Source organism: Mustela lutreola, chromosome 4, assembly GCF_030435805.1.
Source record: "Mustela lutreola isolate mMusLut2 chromosome 4, mMusLut2.pri, whole genome shotgun sequence".
Lineage (NCBI taxonomy): Eukaryota > Metazoa > Chordata > Mammalia > Carnivora > Mustelidae > Mustela > Mustela lutreola.
Window position 1 is genome coordinate 197,745,686 of NC_081293.1, and position 19,692 is coordinate 197,765,377.

At 40.9% G+C, this 19,692-nt stretch overlaps 1 protein-coding gene across 13 annotated transcripts in view; it reads right to left on the reverse strand.

The window, feature by feature from the left end:
- KMT2C (lysine methyltransferase 2C) overlaps window positions 1-19,692 on the reverse strand; it is a 270,064-nt gene that overhangs the window by 63,127 nt on the left and 187,245 nt on the right. For all 13 annotated transcript variants that reach the window (XM_059172325.1, XM_059172332.1, XM_059172320.1 and 10 more), the window contains exons 17-25: window positions 16,171-16,272; window positions 15,872-15,976; window positions 10,627-10,808; window positions 10,210-10,374; window positions 8,687-8,796; window positions 8,119-8,184; window positions 6,957-7,169; window positions 4,282-4,410; window positions 2,434-2,553 (exon numbers count right to left, since the gene is read on the reverse strand). In XM_059172325.1, the coding sequence (XP_059028308.1) occupies window positions 2,434-2,553; window positions 4,282-4,410; window positions 6,957-7,169; window positions 8,119-8,184; window positions 8,687-8,796; window positions 10,210-10,374; window positions 10,627-10,808; window positions 15,872-15,976; window positions 16,171-16,272 (1,192 nt within the window). The remainder of the gene's footprint in view (window positions 1-2,433; window positions 2,554-4,281; window positions 4,411-6,956; window positions 7,170-8,118; window positions 8,185-8,686; window positions 8,797-10,209; window positions 10,375-10,626; window positions 10,809-15,871; window positions 15,977-16,170; window positions 16,273-19,692) is intronic.

Consider the following 19,692-nt stretch of genomic DNA (forward strand, 5'->3'; position numbering starts at 1 on the left):
TACTAAAGGCAATTTAGCAGGAACAATCTTTTTGTAGAGTTTATCAGGCAAATTCAACAAAAGTCTTTTTAAAAACGTGTGTTCTTCAATTAAGCAATTCCAAGTTCAGGGGTTTATTGTGAATTGGGTTTTTGTGGTACACGTATATTGTAATAATATATTACTATCTAAAAATAAGCTCGTAAATATGCTATGAATGCCCAATCTTAAAATAATCAGAAATGGAAAGAAAACAAAATTTTATCTATGAGATTAGCAAATAACTAAGTACACTATTTCAAGCAGATAGGTAAGCACTCAAATCATAGGCTCCTACTCCTAAAGCAAACGGCACACCCCTTCTGGAAACCAGTGAAGGTACTTTTGTTACCCGAATATGTAAGTGGACTAACTCTTCTGAAAACTACAAATGGTGGATAAACATTCTTTAAACAACCTTATTAACTGTAGAGTAATCTAACCATTAAATAAAGAATCCTCAAAGACCAAAAAAGTTCAGGTGAAAGAGGAACCACAGAAAGAAATACACACAGAACCAAGTAAAGCTCCCCCTGATTTTGCTAAAATCCAGTGGTCCTGAGCTCCCGTTTTCAGAGCCTCATGAGGAATGGGGACTGGAACACAAAGTTTAAATCCTCCCCCACTCTCCCCCACTGAGACAGAGATTAGCCAGAGGTGCCTCCTATAAAGGTGAGAGACCCAAAAGGATGCTCAGGGTTGGTTCAACAAGAAACCCATCCCCCCAAGCCCCCCCCCACACACACACCACGCCTCCCCTCCCTGTCTCCACCACCAATAGCAAAGAAAACGGCTTGTCTTGTCATGGAAGGTGGTGCTGGGCAGAAATGCAAAAACCGGAAATCTTCCCTGCGAGTTCATAAACTCAGGATAGCCCTAATGTGTAAGAAACCTGAAGTTATAACAGAGATGGACCACAAAACTTCAAGACAAGAATTTAAGCTAAATTCTTTTAGCTACAGAAGTCCCGGGTAAGGCAGTAGCAGCTCGTGCTCCTCTGGTAACAGAGGCAGATATTCCCTGAAATAAGCCACCTTCAATTCGGTCCTCAAAAAAGTTGAGAGAATGTTCTACAGAATATAAGCTCAGGGTAAGAAAAAAAATTGTAAATATATTATGTGTATGTATGAATCTCAGACAATAAATACAGTGAAATGAGGCTCCAGAAGGGCTGGGAGTGACACACAGGAGAACCAGTGTTAACCCTTTCTACCCTGCATCACTGGGACACACAGAAGTAACAGTGCACTGAGACTAGGGGGAGTGACTAGAAGGTGTTAAAATACGAAAAAGGCAATTTGGAAAAGGAAACAACCCATAACATAATGAACACTCCCCAGATGACTCCACATGCTGCATATGAAGGGATAAAATACTGACCTAACAGAACTAAAATTAGAGAACAGAACACAGAAAGATGCAAAACAAAACCAGTCTCAGTGAACGTATCCTACTTCTTCGGGCTTCTTACAGCCATTGTAAGTCATGTCAGAAAGTCCTTTAAAACCATGTGGAGCTTCCTTTTAAAAACACAATTTGTAATTTTCATTAATTCACAGGTCAAAACCGCACCCCATAATAATGGAAGAACTCTTATCAGAGCACATTCCGAAAACAGCTCCTTCCTTCACATCCTGCAGAAAGCATTTAAAATGCATAAAGCATACAGACTGTGACATACTGACACAACGTGTTCATCAGAACCAGTTCTCAAGCTATGGTTAAGCAATGATTTAGCCTTCTCTGAAGATCTATGTGAGGATGACAGAATAGTTACTGGAAAACATATTTCTAAAACATTATACAATTTTCTTAAAAATTGCTGGATTGGCTGTCACTTTCAACAAAATAGTCTAAAGTCTCCAATTCCAGGGGCGCCTGGGTGGCTCAGTGGGTTAAAGCCTCTGCCTTCAGCTCGGGTCATGATCCCAGGGTCCTGGGATCGAGCCCCACATCAGGCTCTCTGCTCAGCAGGGAGCCTGCTTCCTCCTCTCTCTCTGCCTGCCTCTCTGCCTACTTGTGATCTCTAATAAATGATTAAAATCTTTAAAAAAAAAAAAAAAAGATTTAAAGTCTCCAATTCCATACCAAGGAGATAAGATAGGCTAAGAAGGGCCTTTTGTGAGATGACCGGGAAGCACAAGTGTGACTAAGTGATCCAGTCCCTTCAATGTTTGTACTTAACTCAAGAAAAACAGAAAGCTGTTTCAAAAAAATCTCAGAGGAATACACTCTACTGGACTTAGACCTTTTCCTTACCACACCTAATTTCTGTATTACAGGTATGAACTCTACAGGCTCTCACATCCCTGATCAGTAAGAAGCAACAAGGTTGTGACTGCAGCATTATTTAGGATGGTTCTTTTCAAGAGGGATAGCAAGAAAAGGGAAAATCAAACAAAATCAGTACCATACCATCATCTCTGTTAGGTAACTGCTCAGAAATAGAGCCTGAGGAATCTTTTCTGACGACAGATCTTTTCGTCTTTCCTTGCCCAGTTCGACTCCTTTGTCGTACCATAAATCCACCAATACCTACCCAAAAAGAAAATTGGGTAACTTTGTAAATAATTGATTTCTCCCTGTACTAAGTAGGGTTAAATTGCTTGGAGGCATTTCCCAAATTCTATATGGGCTAATTTAAATCAATAATCATTTTTATGTGCAATACAAGAATTCAGAAATAAGCAAATTAAAAGAGGTCAAAGCTACTGATGGTTAGCTTACCACTAACCGAACAGGTATAAACATACATTACTATAGCACAGAAAGGTTGCATGCATTTCCTCTTCTCACCAGTGTCAAAGTAAATATTATAGTAAATCGTACTTGTTTACAAATATTAAGTAACTCATATATTATCCTTCATATTACTATATTAGCTGCAGGAGAATACACATGAAACTGAACAATCCAAACAAAATCAAGTCTGACTTCAGGGCAACATGTCTGGTGAAGGCTCTTGGACATGACACACACACACAGTGCCACAGTTCAAAGCACAGAATCTGGAGCCACACTATAATTCTTGTTACTACGGGACTCTGGGTGAGTCATTTAATTTTCCAGTCCTTCAGTTTCCTCCCTGTTAGACAGAGACAGCGGCTAGCACCTCACCTCCTCATACATATATTATAAGGGCTAAACGGCTTGACAGATGTAAAGTACGTAGAACAGTGTCTGATACATAGTCAACGCTAACAGTTTCTGTCACAGGACACAGCCATCTAATGCACTGTGACGTAACGGGTCCCTCAGTCACAAGGATGACCTCCATGGGAGGCGGAAACAGAGAGAAAAAAAACCACAATAAATGTAAGCTCCTAGAAGGAGTTCGCAGTGTCTGGGAAAATTTGTGTAGTTTTAAGCCTCCTAATTAGGAAGAAATGAAATGATTTTCATACAGTGACTAGGGTGAAGTGTATCTAGGTCCTTGTTAATAGATGCAGCCCATCTTCTGGAACGTTACCTTAAAGGTCTTGCAGAATACAAAGAACAGTGAGAAAGTGTCTCCCGGCACATCACAAGGTATTTAGAACTCTCATCAATAAAATACAAGCAGTCAGAAGGATAAAGACTGAGCTGATGCCATCTGATGTCTCGTTTGACCAGCAAATAGAAATTAATAAACCACCTGAGTAAAGCTTATACACACTCTGCACTGTGACCAGTTCAGTAATTTTTTTCTAATAAGGCAAATTAAATTTGACAAGCAAAACAGCTTCTCCCTCCACCTCTGAGGCAGGGAGGAAATAAGAGAGAATTTTATCAGTCATACACGACTTGAACTATAAATTTTAGGAGGCACAGGAACCCTGTTGTATTACTGTCTAATTGTACATTTACTGGCTCGTACGCAAGCACTGAAATGTTTCAAAAACAAATATTAAGAACGAATGCTGAAAACCAGAAGAATTCAGAAGTACACATCAAGGGAAAAATAAGTAAGAGGCTTTAAAAATACCAGTACAAATAAAAGCCAATGTAGTAAAGCATTTAATATAATGGACCATATCTGGGATAAGGCATTAAAATAATGATTTACTGTGAAGTATTCACATACTCCATCTACGGAACTTCTACCTCAAAAGCATATTGAAGTAGTTCAGTCCTTCAATTTCTACAGTTAAGTTTTAGTTTGGAGATTTGCTAAGGAGCTACCTTTCATCTCGAGTATTTAATAACAATTGAAGCCCTCGATATTATATTTTTCTGAAATTATCTAAGTTCGATTACATTAAAATATCTCATTTAGGACTATACCTGGTCTGTACGGTTTCCTTTTTCTCTTTTTTACACCTTCTGTTCCTTCTACTCCCTTAGCTTCATCATCCACAGCTTCCCGTTCAGGACTAGATTCTGATTTACCATCACAATCGAGAAGTTCTCCTTCTGAGGGGGAAAAAAACAAAAAAGGAATGCACAGATAATATTGGAAAAATCTATCAAATACAGAATTCCTGTGTAATAGGAAATGCAAGGCCAAGTGGCGACTGAACCACTCTAACTGGGCATCCCAGTAGGTGGGACAAGTCTAGAAAAAGATGGAAAAGGCCCCAAATAGTCACTGAACTCATGATGCTTCATGCACTGCTTTCAGGAAATGAAATCTCAGCATCAGGGAAGGGGAAACACAGAGAGAAAGTTCAAAAAGACAATTATAAATCAGTTTGCAGTTAACACTCATTCCCTTCCCTTCAATTACATTTTCAGGCTCAGGACCTAAGGCTGTCTCTCTCTCTAGCCTAGAACGCTCTCCCGAGGTCCAACTATAACTGTAATTATCACCTCGTTACCAAAACCTTGCTATCCAAAACTGAGAGCAGGGGAGAGAGCAACACTTTTATTTATTAGAAAAAAAAGCCTGTTTCCGTTGCACAAAGAATTTGTTTCTGATATGCTAAGGTAACTGTTTATAACTTACTTTCCTGAAGAAACATTTGTTGAACAGTGGACAGCTAGCAAAAGCAACAACAAACGGCACTGTTACAGTATTTCAGGAGCACCCCAAGTTCACTTGGCCATTACAGACTCCTGTGGAATCAACTATGTATTTATCTGTAACATCATGCATGAGGTTACTTGTTATTTTTATGGGATGTGCCCTCAGACGGCCTCAATCTGGAAACTTCGTTTCCCATGGTGGTGTGGTGTAGAATAGTCGTCAAAGGGAAAACCTCCTCAGGCCTTTCTGATGCTGTTTTGCCAACCTTTTAAAAGATTCTGTAATCTCAGACTTTGAGAACTAATGTGTACTGTCAAGAAATGTTTGAAACGCAGCATTTCTCGGCTTTGAGAAAGATGGGATCCTTTTTCAGACAGCTACTGTCCACAGAAATGAACTCTGCACTGTACTCTGGCTGATGGCGATGTGATCAATTCCTCGCAGTTACAGACTATTTCTTCACAAGCCACAAATCACTAAACTTCAAAATCTGACTTCCTGCTTCATAGTATTTGAACATCAGCTCTCCATAACCATCAGAGCTTTTCTCCCCACCCGACAGACCCAAACGCAACACTGCAGGGGAAAGGTGAGGACTAACCCGTAAAAGACGCCCGCTCTCGGCCAGAACGATCCCTCGCTTGCCTCCTGCTACAGCCCCCAACAGACCCACGTGCCGCAACTCCTGGGCCCAGTGGTCTAGGCACATTACAGCCAAGTGTGCTTTTAAAAACTGGAGGAAGACTAAGCCACTAGGCACTCAGAAACCTCCCATTACCTCCCAGTCCATCCACAGGAAATGGAAACTCCTAAGGCACAACGCTGTGGTTCCGAATGACCAACTGAGTCATGCTTTCTCTCTCCTCTTACCCCCGATCTCTGCACCTCCTGCAGCCACCTCTGTTCACTGCTGGGTACACTGGTCTTCATGACATTCCTCCCACATGCTAGCTGGGCACACGCCTGCCCGGAGCCTGTGCACTGGCCCCCGTCCTGTCTGGGACGCTCTGCCGTCAGCCAGTGCAGTGGCCTCTCACTTCTCCCACGCCTCTGCTCACCTGCTGCTTCCAACTCCCTTGCTGCCTCCCACCGCCACGGGCATGCCCATTCCTCTTACTCCAATGCTAGCTTTCCCGGAACACTTGCTAAACAGACTGTAATCAACTCACTTATGATGTGCTGTTTTTGAAAGTAATCTTTGCTCCTAACATTAAAAAGTAAGTTTCATGAGCACAGAATTTCGTCTGCTTTGTTCACTGACATGACCTCCAACACCCAGCACAGAGGAGGATTTGACAGATACTGCTGAATAATGTGATGGACAGATGTATTTATTACTTTGTTTCGAGTCAGCTGAAATGAAACAACCAACCTAAAAGACACAAGCTTGTGGTGATCTTCGGAAATAGGCAAAATGTGACTCATAGTGAATTTAATACTACTAAAATTATTCTGTCATCTCAAAGATTTAGCCAGAAAATCCTTGGTGTCTCCTGGGATCAAAAAAATAGTTATAAACAGGTATGTTTATGATGAACATCTGTGAACATCAATGTGCACTTGAACATTAATAATGGTTTTTCCGTGCAGAACGGAGGGACCACGTTCCACTTAAACTGAGCCACGGCACTTGAGCTCACAGCATCTGAGGTTCATGCTGCCACCTAGCAAACTAGAATGCGGCCCTCTCAATTTCCCCATCTAGGGGTACACTCCTGATTTTGAAGCTGCTCACATCCTACCTATCTAAGGTCATACTGCAAAGATACGGTGTTCCTGGAGATTTCTATAATGTAAATAAGTCTGTTCTAGAGACCATGTGAAAGGACGAAAATCTGAAAAGTCCAAGCAGATAACTCACTTAGAGAGGTCAAGGTCATATCAAGGGTTACCTAAGTCAGTAGATTTTACTCTGAGATAAAACGTGTGTATTCTAAAAATGATTTTATTTCCTTCTTGTGAACATAATGAATGGAAAATAAGTCAGTCTTACCTCGACTATCATCCATTTCTCCATCCCTTGAATGTTCTGACTGGATGTCTGGAGGGGTCTGAAGGACGGCCACACTGTTCTGATTTATAATCTTCAACTTCAGCTTTGGTTTTGACCGTTTTCTTCGGGGAACTGTAACTGTGAGGCTCTGTAACTGAGTCATCCCTGATTCAGTCAAACACACGCCATCCTGGGTGTACGTCTTGGGTGGATCTAAAATTACAATATCCCAAGCATATACATTCAAAGTCTCACTTTAACTTGCGCTGATAAGTTGAGGGCTGTTCCAAAATACCTCGTGAAGAGACTGTGACTATAAAGCAATTATATGTGAAATGCACAAATAATTCACGGTGCTCAACTGAAACTAAGAAAGAGTGGTCGACTTCCTGCGATCATAAGCAGAAAGGTTACAAGGTCTGCCTGTCAACATGAGGATTTAGAAAGAAAGCACTGACGCTGAAGGTATGCTTCTGCTACGTGACTATGAGCCTTTCCCAGACTATCTTTTCAAACTAAAAGGTGAGAATCAATTTATGTAAGAGGAACAAGAATACTACTGAAGGCAACGTGGGGAGCCAAGTATCAGTGTAATCAGTGACGCGGAGAGGTGGTAAGAAGAAATCCTGCAAATGTTTCAATGTACAAAACTGCAATCCACTAAAATTTCTGCACTATCCAAATGCTTTTGTATCCAATGATACCAAACAGAATTAGACAAAAGAACAATGGTTTAAAAAAAAATCCTATTAGTCACCACCCTCGTTAATCCATTACGAAAAAAAGAGTAAGAAATTCAATTAATTCTCATAAGAAAAAAAAGTCACTGTTCGATAACCAGGCCTTAGTTTCTGCTAAATTTGTCACTAAGCGCAGTGATACATCAATGAAACCAAAGCACGTATGGGCCAACGATTACTCTGGGTGGTTATTTCACTGCTACTTTGCTGAGACTGACAGGAAGCGTGTCACGTGAAAGCTGGGTAAGACACCCAGGACACGTGTCAGTCACAGAAACGATTGACAACATCAGGGAACTTGGGCTGAACACTCGTACGACAAAGGCGGGTTTCGTGGCACATGCGGCAGGTCGGCTGTATCATTGACCAGCGTGCACGTGCTCTCGGTAAGGGACAGTGAAGCAAAGGGCCAGAGGCTTTACCTAGCTCTTTCACTTTTGTGACAATCTGTGCTACGAGGGAGGATTCACAGCAGTCTGAGGAAGGCACTGAAATGGAAAAGAAAAAAAAGAAACTGTGTAATTTTTTTCAGAAAATGAACCACTGAAGGATTTATACATAATTAAATATTCTACTTCTGCACCCATTTTACTGAAGTAAATACTTAAAACACTAAATAGAGTTCAAGACTGTCTTTAACAACACCAGGGAGCCGTAGTGAAGGACACACACCCCACGGAGGCCCAGGTGAGCAGCAGCACACAGATTTCTACGTATTCCTAGGAACTACAAGATGACGGATCGCGAAGGGAAAATCATTATGTATCTACAACACATGCTTAATTTATTTTCTTTAGGAAAGCCAACTGTTTTAATATATTAAGTTGGGGAAAATATTTACAACTAAAAGAACTTATTTTTCATAAAATACTTGTGGAGATAACTGTTTCACAAAATGAAAAAGAGAGGCAAGTCCACTCCCTGGGTATGGACAGCACAGCGCAAGGGAGTTACAGGAGCACAGACCCACGGTTCACGGTATTTCCTTACCATTTGATGTAGGCATATAGGGTCTGCACATGCTACAGTCAAAACCAATGTCGGCTACATTTTCCACTTCCTCTTCAGTACTTAAGTTTTGACAAACTGCGTGCATCCATCTAAAAAGACCGTATTTTGCACATTAAAACAGAACTGCAGCAGGAGTTGGCAGCTGCCACACCGAGAGCCCCTAAGGCTCAGATGTTCCTCCTATGTTGCCCCTTCTCCTGACCACAGCTCCCGACCCGCGAAAACTTTCAGAGCTGAGAATAAGCCACAGAAAAGGAGAGCGATCAAGTACTGGTAAGGAAGCAAAAGCACATGGAGGGCGGGTTAAGTGCCCTCAGATCACACAGTGAGTGCATCAGAGAAGCAGAAGCTCATGAGGGCGAGCACGAAGGAATTCTGGGAAAGCACGAAGTCGTCGGCAAATGGGCTAGTGTGTCTGGGCTCCGTGTGGCGGGCACCCACTGTGGAGTAGACGGAGCTCATGTGTTTGAGGCTGAATGCTCACGGGGAAAAAGGAATTACCTTGCCTTTGAACAAAGAATCGCTAGGCAGAGTCCTGAGAACCCTGTATTACTGGCAAAATAACATTACAGCTAATAATACACATATAGTGCTGACTATGAACACAGCACAAGATTATATCACCGATGGGGCGCCTGGGTGGCTCAGTGGGTTAAAGCCTCTGCCTTTGGTTCAGGTCATGATCTCAGGGTCCTGGGATCGAGCCCCACATCGGGCTCTTTGCTCGGCAGGGAGCCTGCTTCCCTCTCTCTCTGCCTAAGTGTGACCTCTGGCTAGCAAATAAGTAAATAAATAAAATTTAAAAAAAAAAAAAAAAAAAAAAAAAAGATTGTATCACCGAAACCAAAGAAAACACTCCTGACTTTGAAGTTGCTCACATACTACCAAGGGCGGGGAGCTCATACCCCACACCTGGACAGTTAGTATCCACAGCTGTAAGAAAAACTAGCTTAAGGAAAATAAAATGTGTGAGACCATTTGTAGAATCTAATAAAAGATTCAAAAACTCTCCATGGGGACGCCTGAGTGGCTCAGTGGGTTAAGCCACTGCCTTCAGCTCGGTTCATGATCTCAGGGTCCTGGGATCGAGTCCCACATCGGGCTCCTTGCTCAGCAGGGAGCCTGCTTCTCTCTCTGCCTCTGCCTGCCTCTCTGCCTACTTGTGCGCTCTCTCTCTCTGATAAATAAATAAATAAAATCTTTAAAAAAAAAAACAACCAAAAAACCCTTCACAGAAAAATGCATACATGCAAGCAATAATTCTGTACCTAATGTCAAGAATTCATAAAACCCTTAAAAGCCTCAAGTCAAAAATCTTTGTCTGAAACTGCAAGTACAAAACAGGAAACTTGTCTAAGTTTCTAGCCAACAGAAAATCTAGAAAGCAAAAAGTCTTGCTTCTTAAATTTAAGATAGAGAATGTTATTTTCCAATTTCCTTTTGCTATATTTAAAAGAGAAACACTTGCAAGAGAAAAAGGAATTTAAAAAGTAGCACAATACCTATCACACTGTCTGCACTGCAGAATAAGGTCTTCTTCTCGGTAGTTCCGGCAGCAGACGGGGCAGGAAGCCAGGCTTGCACAGGGAGCACACTGTGTGTAGTTGTTCTGCCACTCGCATCGCAGACCCGCAGATGTCGCTCCACAGTGCCTGCACCAAACACACCTGAAACCCAACACCCCCCAACAAGTCTCATTTTATTTACGTACTTATTTAGTTACTATAATCAAGAAGACACACTAGAATAGAATAGGGGGAATCAATGAAAGCAAATCAGAACATTTTTCTGAGAGGCGGCATGGCATCTACCATACTCGACATGTTGTCAGGCAATGAAGCAGGCGCAGCGAATTTTTAAGAACGGGGGGAGCGCGGTGCACTTGCGAGGCCAAGGAGGGGAGGCAAGTCCCGCAGTACCATTTGCACTTCCAGCCCCCCTTGGGCACAGTCTGCAGAGGAGGGGCGAGGCAGTAGGTGTGGTAGCTTATGTCACAGTCATCACAGAGCAGGAGTCTTCCGGGGTCACTCGCCTTCCCACAGGCCTCACACACGGTGCACTCCAGGCACCTCCAACCTTTGCTAAGAACGACTTTAGTGATCTGTAAAAGAAACCACCGATGCAAGTGATTGACACACTAACCGATTCCTCATTCGGCATGGTCACATACGTCATACACATGAGGATGCAGCGCTGATGTCTCAGGAAACACGTACTGAGCACCAGCAGTGGCCCAACCCAGGTGTGGGAACATGTACTTTCACAAGGGCCCCGATGGGACAGAGTAACAGAAAGCAGAACATACTCGAATGCCTAACCACCTTGTCCTCGGACTTTATGTCCACTTACAGAGGCAGCGACTAGATTTTGAAGAAATCAAGTATACTTCCCCTTCCCTGTTAATACAAGTTTTGAAAATGTATTGGCCTAGTTTCCAGCTGTGATGTTTCATGAATTCATACTTCTAAAACTTGTATACATTGCACAAGGATCTATATATTAAAGTCAGTATTTAAAAATCTAAAAAATTTAGAGTAAATCATAAATTCCCAAGGACATTTCATGACCTTGGAGGCTTTCAGGCCATGACAGTGGGACTTCCGACGCGCATCACCACTCTGTTTAGTCTCCTCTGTCACAAGGTCTAAGTTAGCAGGAAAGTTTGAGAATCTCTGTACTTTTTTTTCTTTTTTCTTTTTTTTTAAAGATTTTATTTATTTATTTGACAGAGAGAAATCACAAGTAGATGGAGAGGCAGGCAGAGAGAGAGAGGGAAGCAGGCTTCCTGCCGAGCAGAGAGCCCGATGCGGGGCTCGATCCCAGGACCCTGGGATCATGACTTGAGCCGAAGGCAGCGGTTTAACCCACTGAGCCACCCAGGCGCCCTGTACTTTTTTTCTTTAAGATTTCATTTATTTATCTGACAGAGACACAGGGAGAGAGGGAACACAAGCAGTGGGAATGAGAGAGGGAGAAGCAGGCTTCCTGCCGAGCAGAGAGCCCAATGTCGGGCTCGATCCCAGAACCCTGGGATCATGACCTGAGCGAAGGCAGATGCTTAATGACTGAGCCACCCCAGCGCCCCAATAATCTCTATACTTCTGACACACTCCTCAAAGTAGCCACTCCATGTACAATTATGAACTTGGATCCAAAGGAAAACTCTCAAAAAAACAGAATCTGTAAGACAGGACCACCAAGTAGGTATGTTACTGAAAGAGCAAACAAAATACAGAATAAAAATTCAGATCATGGAGAGTAAGAAAGTCTAAAAGCTATCTCAGAGGAAGGTAAAAGAGCTAAATAAGTAAAAAACAACTATCAAAATGGCATCAAACTTTCCAACTATTAACACTAAAACAGAGTAACAGTTTTCAATTCTACAGGAATATACTTTTCAAGATACAAATCTTAACCAAGCAAACAAACAACTAAGTGTGGAAGGAGACTACCTTTTAGGAATATAAGGACTCAAACTTCATCTCCCAAATACCTCTTTGAATGAAGTCAAAGATGTGAGGAACAAAACAAGGGCCGCCACAAGAACCAGGAAGGCGCGCCATGTGGGAAACAATGACCCCAACAAAGGGCCGCAGCCCAGGGGAGCTGACGAATGAGCAGCAGCCCCGGAGCAGCAGCACAGACTTGGAGAAAGAAGTGGGAGTGTCAGGAGTGGGCGGGACTTCTTCCAGGAAATGTTACTTTTGCCAAAATAATTTGACAGAATCATGTTTCTGCAGTATGTATAAGCAAACAACAACAACTAGTGAAGATTCATGAATCACTGTATTATTTTTGCTATTAGAAATTCCAAGACAAAGCCACAGCAAACCACTTAGGTCTCCCGTGAACACCTACTGAGTCATAACCAACACTGTCCACTGACTCGATGTGTAGAACTACATTGGGAGGAGAGGTCTATTTTAAGACCTCAATTGGCATTTATTTATTCATAGCAAAAAGTCAACAAAATCAAACAAAGAAACAGCAGAAGCAAGAGCATGTTACTCAGAACTTCAAGGCAACTCCTAGAAGGCCCTGCAAGGGTCAGAAGGGCCGCCTGGGCAACAGGCAGGAAGCGCGGAGGCCGAGCAGGACAGCGGACAGCCAATCACTGCAAGGCTCTGAAAGCTGTTTGATTCGTAAGTATGTAGATTTATTAGTCTGATTAGCCTACTGATGCTTTTAAATTACTCACAGATTATCAAATTATGTATTATTTACCCAAACGGAGGACAGAGATTAGGACAGGAGGAGCAGGGTGGCTTACAGCAGTCACTGGCAAACTTCTTTTAGAAAGGGCCAGAGAGTAAATACTCTGAACTTCGTGGGGCACGTGGTCTGTGAATGACACAACTGTGCCACAACAGCGTGGAGCCCACAGAAGACATATGTCAACAAAAGAATATGGCTGTGTTTCAATAAAATTTCGTTTATAAAGATTTGGCTTGAGGGACACGACTGACCATCTCCGACTCAGAGGAACAGTCAGATGAAGACAGAGTGGGAGACAGAGCCTAGCTATCATGTGTCTTCATTCCTACTAAGTTTTCCTACTTTACAGACACCTACCCTGTGGCCTTTTACAGCCACATTCTCGGGTTACTCAGCGATACTCACTCTCCCAGGCACGTCAGTCTGGTTACTATGCCCACAACCATTCGAACCGCTCCCGTCAGTCTGTCCGACCACCTCCCTCCCAAGCCTGAGCTCCCTGCAGCTCCGCGCCATCTGGACAGCCTCCCCTCATGGAAAGCCCCCCCCCCCCCCAGCTCCCAGCAGAGTTTGCAGAGCTCGACCAACAACGTTCTTTTTCCTCCCACTGAACTGAAAGGAATTACCCAGGGTTTCATTCGTAAGTTCTGATGGATGTGTTTAATAGTCTGTGAGAGTATCTGCTTCAGTATCTGCTTCAACTACGACGGAGTACCTGGCATGAGACCTCTGTCCCACCAGAAAATACCAGCAAATGGGGCAAAATGCATTAATCACTTGCTTCAGATACCGAACAAAAGGCAGTACAGGACTGTGGTTTCTGAAGAGAGAACAAGTGAGGTGAGCCCTACAATATTCTGCTGTAGACTGTTTCTGGACAGCTGCCCAGGGACGGAGAACTCCAGCAGAGCACAATGGCCTCACTGAGTTTGGGCACATGACGGAGTTCTGGGAGGCGGAGGCAGTTGCAACTGGCAGGACAGAGTCCTGGAAAGGAAGGAGCAGCGGAGAGAAAGAGCTCTAGACGTCCACGCAGAATTTCCCTCACGGCGTTGGCTGAACATCAAGCTGTACATACGGGAGGCCAAAGAAGGACACGACAAAGACCAGGACAAAGACCAGCTACTGGGCATTTCTAAGCTGAACAACTGTCACAGCTCACACAACGCTGAAGACATTTGAATCTCAAACAGTCAAAGTAAAAAGACACTAGTGAGGGGCTCATGGGGAGCTCGTGGGGGGAAGGATACGGGGAGAATTCAGTAGAGATGTCGTGAAGGCCACACTTCATGTCTCAGATTACACTCGAGCTAGAAAAGCCATCACTACAGTGTGGTCTAGGAAACCCTAGTGGGTGAGGACAAAACTATTTTTAAAATGATGCTAAGATGTTATTTGCCTTTTTCACTTTAATCCACTTACAGTGATGTTTTGCAGAGGCTACATGATATATAAAATATAAACCATCATTAAATGATATCCTAACAAACATGCTTATATATTTATGTTTCAAAATATTCCCAGTTAATTTCTATAAGGGTGGTCAATAATGATTATTCTCATAAACAGAAACTCTATGGGATCCTTAGTAACTTTAGACTGTTAATGGTTCCAAGACCAAAAATTCTGAAAACAGCACCTCAAAGTGAAGGTTCTCTAGACCTGCCCCTGAAAGCCTCGAGAAGCTTCAAATGGCTCGAATGTCTTTAGAACTGCCCGCCACTCCATACTTTCTAAAGGAACAAAATCCAAACTCTCCGCGACATAATGCCAAAATTTACAACTGCCACATTCAATCAAAGATTACTAAATTAAAAAAATGTATAGATCCTCGTAAGGGGCAATAAGCTAATACTAGTAATAATAAGCTAATACAAACAATGAGAAATGTTAGGCATGGTAGAACTAACAATGACAAACACACAACAAGGACTTGAAAGGAAAGAAACTCAAGAAAAAAATTCTAAACTGCAAGATAACAAACTTTTGTAAAATAAAACTGTGATTAAAAAAATACAATCATCTCAGTGAAATATCCAGATGGATTTAAAAATAGATTAGACCCCGCGTGACAAAAGTGAGTTTGGGAAGGGGCGCCTGGGTGGTACAAGCTGGTTGAGCGTCTGACTATTGGTTTCGGCTCAGATCATGATCCCAGGGTCTTAATATGGAGCCCCGCGTCAGGCTCCACAGTCAGCCACAGTCAGCTTGAGCTCTCTCTCCCTCTGCCCTTACTGCTCATGGTCTCACGCTCTCTCCCAAATAAATAAATTTTTTTTCTTTTTTTTTTTAAAGTGAGTTTGGGGAATGTCATTGAAACTATACAAACCAAAGTACAGACAGAAAAGCAACTGCAGAAAAATCGACAAAGTGAGAGTGATCTGGGACAGTATCAGATAATTCTGTACACATACAACTAAGATTTCAGAAGGGGGCTGTGGGGAACAGAAAAGAAACAGGAAGAAATGGCCAAAATTGCTCCAAAACTGATTTAAAAATACCAACCCACTGATCCAAGAAGCCTAACAGAAAATGTCCTTTCATATACAAGGGAGGGTTGAGAAGAAGGAACATGGAGAAGAGACCAGGTGAGTGAAGGGATTTCTACTAAGTTCTGTGGTTGGTGTCAACTTTTTATTATCAGTAGACAAATGGATCAACTAAACTTCATGCCTTAGCAAATAAGTGTATAAAGTATCTTTTAAAGACATGCATTTTTATTTTTGGTTTTTCGAGACAGCAGGATAACCACTACAATTTAAGACCACAGATTTGTAGAGGAGTTAACTTTTTCATGTAACACTCGAAAGGCAATATTTAAATATTAAATACTGTCACGTATGTCTAATGATCTCAACAAAAACTAACTGTAAGAAATGTAAACAGCATGACACCACTCGTATCAAATTTCAACACATTTTTAACTGACTGAAATTCAAGAGTATTTACCTTAATACTGACACAGTATGGATGGTAACACTGGCCACACTGAGAACAGGCAAGTAATCTTCCCTCTGCTCCTTGGCCAAAACTGCCACAAACTACACACATATCCTGAAATCAAAAAGACATGAACATAATAATTTAGGCTGGAGACTCAGCTAACAATGCACTAGTTTTATTTTTTTAAATTACCTTCTTAGCTAATATGGCTCTAAAGCTAAACAGGAAGTGACGTCAGCGCACACGGGCTACAGCGGAGGGGGAAAGAGGGGCGCGAGAGCGGGAGGCCGTAACTGAGCTCAGACCTGGTGCAAGGTGAACTTGTCGCTACTGGAAAACAGCACCACTGTGTTGTGCATGGAGTTTTCTTCTTCGTCCTTATTGGAGGAGACATCTGCAGCAGACACCTGTAAGCAGCAAAACACAGAGGGCACAGTCACACCTTCCATGTGCAGTACACTTGAGAATCGCGGAGGACTCATATTCAAAATACAATTTCTGCCAAGGCCCAGAGTAATAATCCCAAATTAGATCACTATTGCCAAGATAATACCATAAAGGCGTAAGTCCTGACACTTTGGATACTTAATTTGCTCTTTGGCATTACAAGTCCCATGGATCAGGAGCAGGGAGAAAATATAAACAATCATAGCCAGAAATTTTAATGAACAAACGGAAGAAACTGTACTATATTTCTGTGAGTATATGCCTCTATATCAATACATACATATACCTACATATAAATTGTATCACTCTGTTTTAGTGACTCTAAAACCTGCAATCTGGCTAGTCAAATCTGAGATGTGCTGTAAGTAAAAATACCTACCAGTCTTCAAAGACTTCAGTATCAAACAAAAAAGAACATAAACATAGCTCATAAACAATTTCACACATTTTATATATTACATGTTGAAACAGTAAACTTTTGGATATGTTGGGTCAAAAGGTATACATTGAAGTTAAACGACATCTGTTCCTCTTTTCTTTTTTAATGTAGCTACTACGAAGTTTTAGATCGTGTATGTTATATACATATAATTCTGCTGGACGGCACTGCTTTAAAATATTATTTTGAATAACTTATCAAAATTTCAGTCTTTGCCAAAACATTACCAACCACAGATATTCATTTCTGGACGTGGTTAAATTTCACCAAATCAACTAAGTACCCACTGGCTTGTTAATGATGATTTCCAGAATGCTTATAATGAAAAAGCTCTACATTAGTGACTAAAACAGAGAACGGGGGGACCAACGCCGATATTTCAAAATGCATTCCTCCTCCCTTACAGTCTAGCTGGAGCGACACACCGAAACAGAATCGGTTAAGTCCAAAGTAGAAAGTAATAGTATTGTTGTTCTTGAGGAATGACTGAAAGAATAACTAAGAAAGAATGAATTACACGAGTAATATTTTTCATTGCAAAGAAGTTTAAGAACAGTTTTAATGGACAGTACCACTCTTTTATCATAGACTCAACCATAAAAGCAATTTATAGTCATAAGTCTAAAGACTACAAGGGAAAACAGTAAGCAACCAAAATAGTCATCACTAGGGAATTACTAAAGCCACAGAAAATCCAAACTGGAAAATTAAACAGCATTTAAGAAACAGTGGTAAGAATCTGTTTTGATTTCTATTAAAAAAAAAAAATCAACAAGCCACTTAACTGAGTAGAAAAATAAGCTGCATAATCCTGTGAGGTAGAACACTATGGTACAAAAACATACAAAGCAATTATATGTAGTTTACTGGCACATGTAATAGGTTGACTCAGAAGAAATTGCTGTTTTTCCAGGTCAAAAATGGTTGAAGGTTGGCAAATTCATATGGATCAACCTAATATTGAGAGGCATCAAACTGGTAAAAGAAAGAAAATCAAGACTCAAGAGGAAGCAGCGGTACAAGTAACTCTGATCTAACAGTATACTGTAATTTTTTTTTTTTGAGGAAATATATTTTAAAATGTTCATCTTGGGGTGTACAGGTAGCTCAGGAGGTTAAGAATCTGACTCTTGATTTCAGCTCAGGTCATGATCTCAGGGTTCTGAGACTGAGCCCAGCACTGATCTCCACATGGGGCGTGAAACCTGCTTAAGATTCTCTCTCTCTCCCTCTGCCCCTCCTTCTGTGTCTCTCTCCCTCGCTCTTAAAAAAAAAAAAAGTATATCTCAAAATTAGCATTTTAAAGTTTTAGCAAATCAAACAAGATGATTCATAAAATGTCATTCCATTAGTAAAAATTAAGTGTCTACTAAAAGTGAAGTTACCAGTCATTCACCTAAAGGACTAAAGATACACTGAAAGCATTATAAAATATGAAAATGTGGCAACAGCTAAAATACCGCTAACAAAAGGATGCTGAAGTAAGAAGTATTCATTTCTGCAACACAGAAAACAAAACAGGTTTTATAACTGGATGATACCTAGTGAACAGGCTCAAAGAAATGATAAAATTTTATTATCTTCAAAGACAAATTCAATGAGAGAAAACTTTTATTTGAAATAAAAAACAAGGATGGACTATAGTATTCCCAGTACAAACCAGAAACAAAGTCTGTACAGAAAGCTGCAATATGCCCTAGATTCAAAGAGCATATTTAAAATACAAGTGATAAAAAAAATCATGGTTTTTGTACAGCAACTGTACATGTAAGAAGGAAAACAATCTCATATAGCTTAGTGACCCACTGTTTTCATTGTACACTTTTTTTCATGAACTTTAAACTACAAGATATATAAAACCTATTTATCTCAAAGGTAAAGAAGGCAATCTTTGAGAGAGTGTTCTAGTATTGCCTCTACATATAGATGATATATATATATATATATATATATATATATATCTGATTTATCCTAAAGGTGACAGAAGTTTTATTTGGCTAGACCACAGGTAAAAGCCTAAAAGAAAAGAAAGCTCTAACCTAAACCTCACAAGTGGGAGATTTCCAGGCAGGGACATAATAAGTAAACAAAAAGAGAAGAGCAAACTAAACTCAAAGTAAGAGGAAGAAAACAATAAAGATCACATTAGGTATCAATAAAATGGAATACAGGAAAAAAATACAGAGAAAAATTAATAAAAGCAAAGGCCGGCTCAAGATCAGTACAATTGATAAACCTGCAGCAAAACCAATCAGGAAAGAGAGAGCAGACACAAATCACCAACACTGGAAATGAGAAAGGTGACATCACTACATATTCTACAGATATTAAAAGGATAATAGGCCAACAGATTTGTCAACTTACATGAAATGGATAAACTCCTTGAAAGACAAGTTCATATGAGAATGAATAATCTAGCCCTATACCAATGAAATTGAATATACAGTTAAAAAGTCTTCCAAAGAAGAGGGAAAAAGTGTCTTCAACATATATTTTTGGGAAAACTAGATAGCAACATGCAAAAGAATGTAACTGGACCACTTTCTATACCACACAAAGATAAATTCAAAATGGATCTAAATGTGATACCTAAAACCGTAAAGATGCTAGAAAAGAACATAGGAAGTAATTCTCTGACATCGGCCATAGCTACATTTTTCTAGATAGGTCCCCTGAGACAAAGAAAACAAAAGCAAAAAACAAACAATTGGGACTACATCAAAATAAAAAGCTTATGCACAGCAAAGGAAACAATCAACAAAACTAAAAAGCAACCTACAGAATGGGAGCAGGTATTTACAAATAACATAGCCAATAAAGGATTAGTATCCTAAATAAATAAAGAACTGATAGAACTCAACACCAAAAAACCAAATAATCGAATTTAAAAATGGGCAGATATGAACAGACATTTCTCCAAATACATCCAGAGAGCCAACAG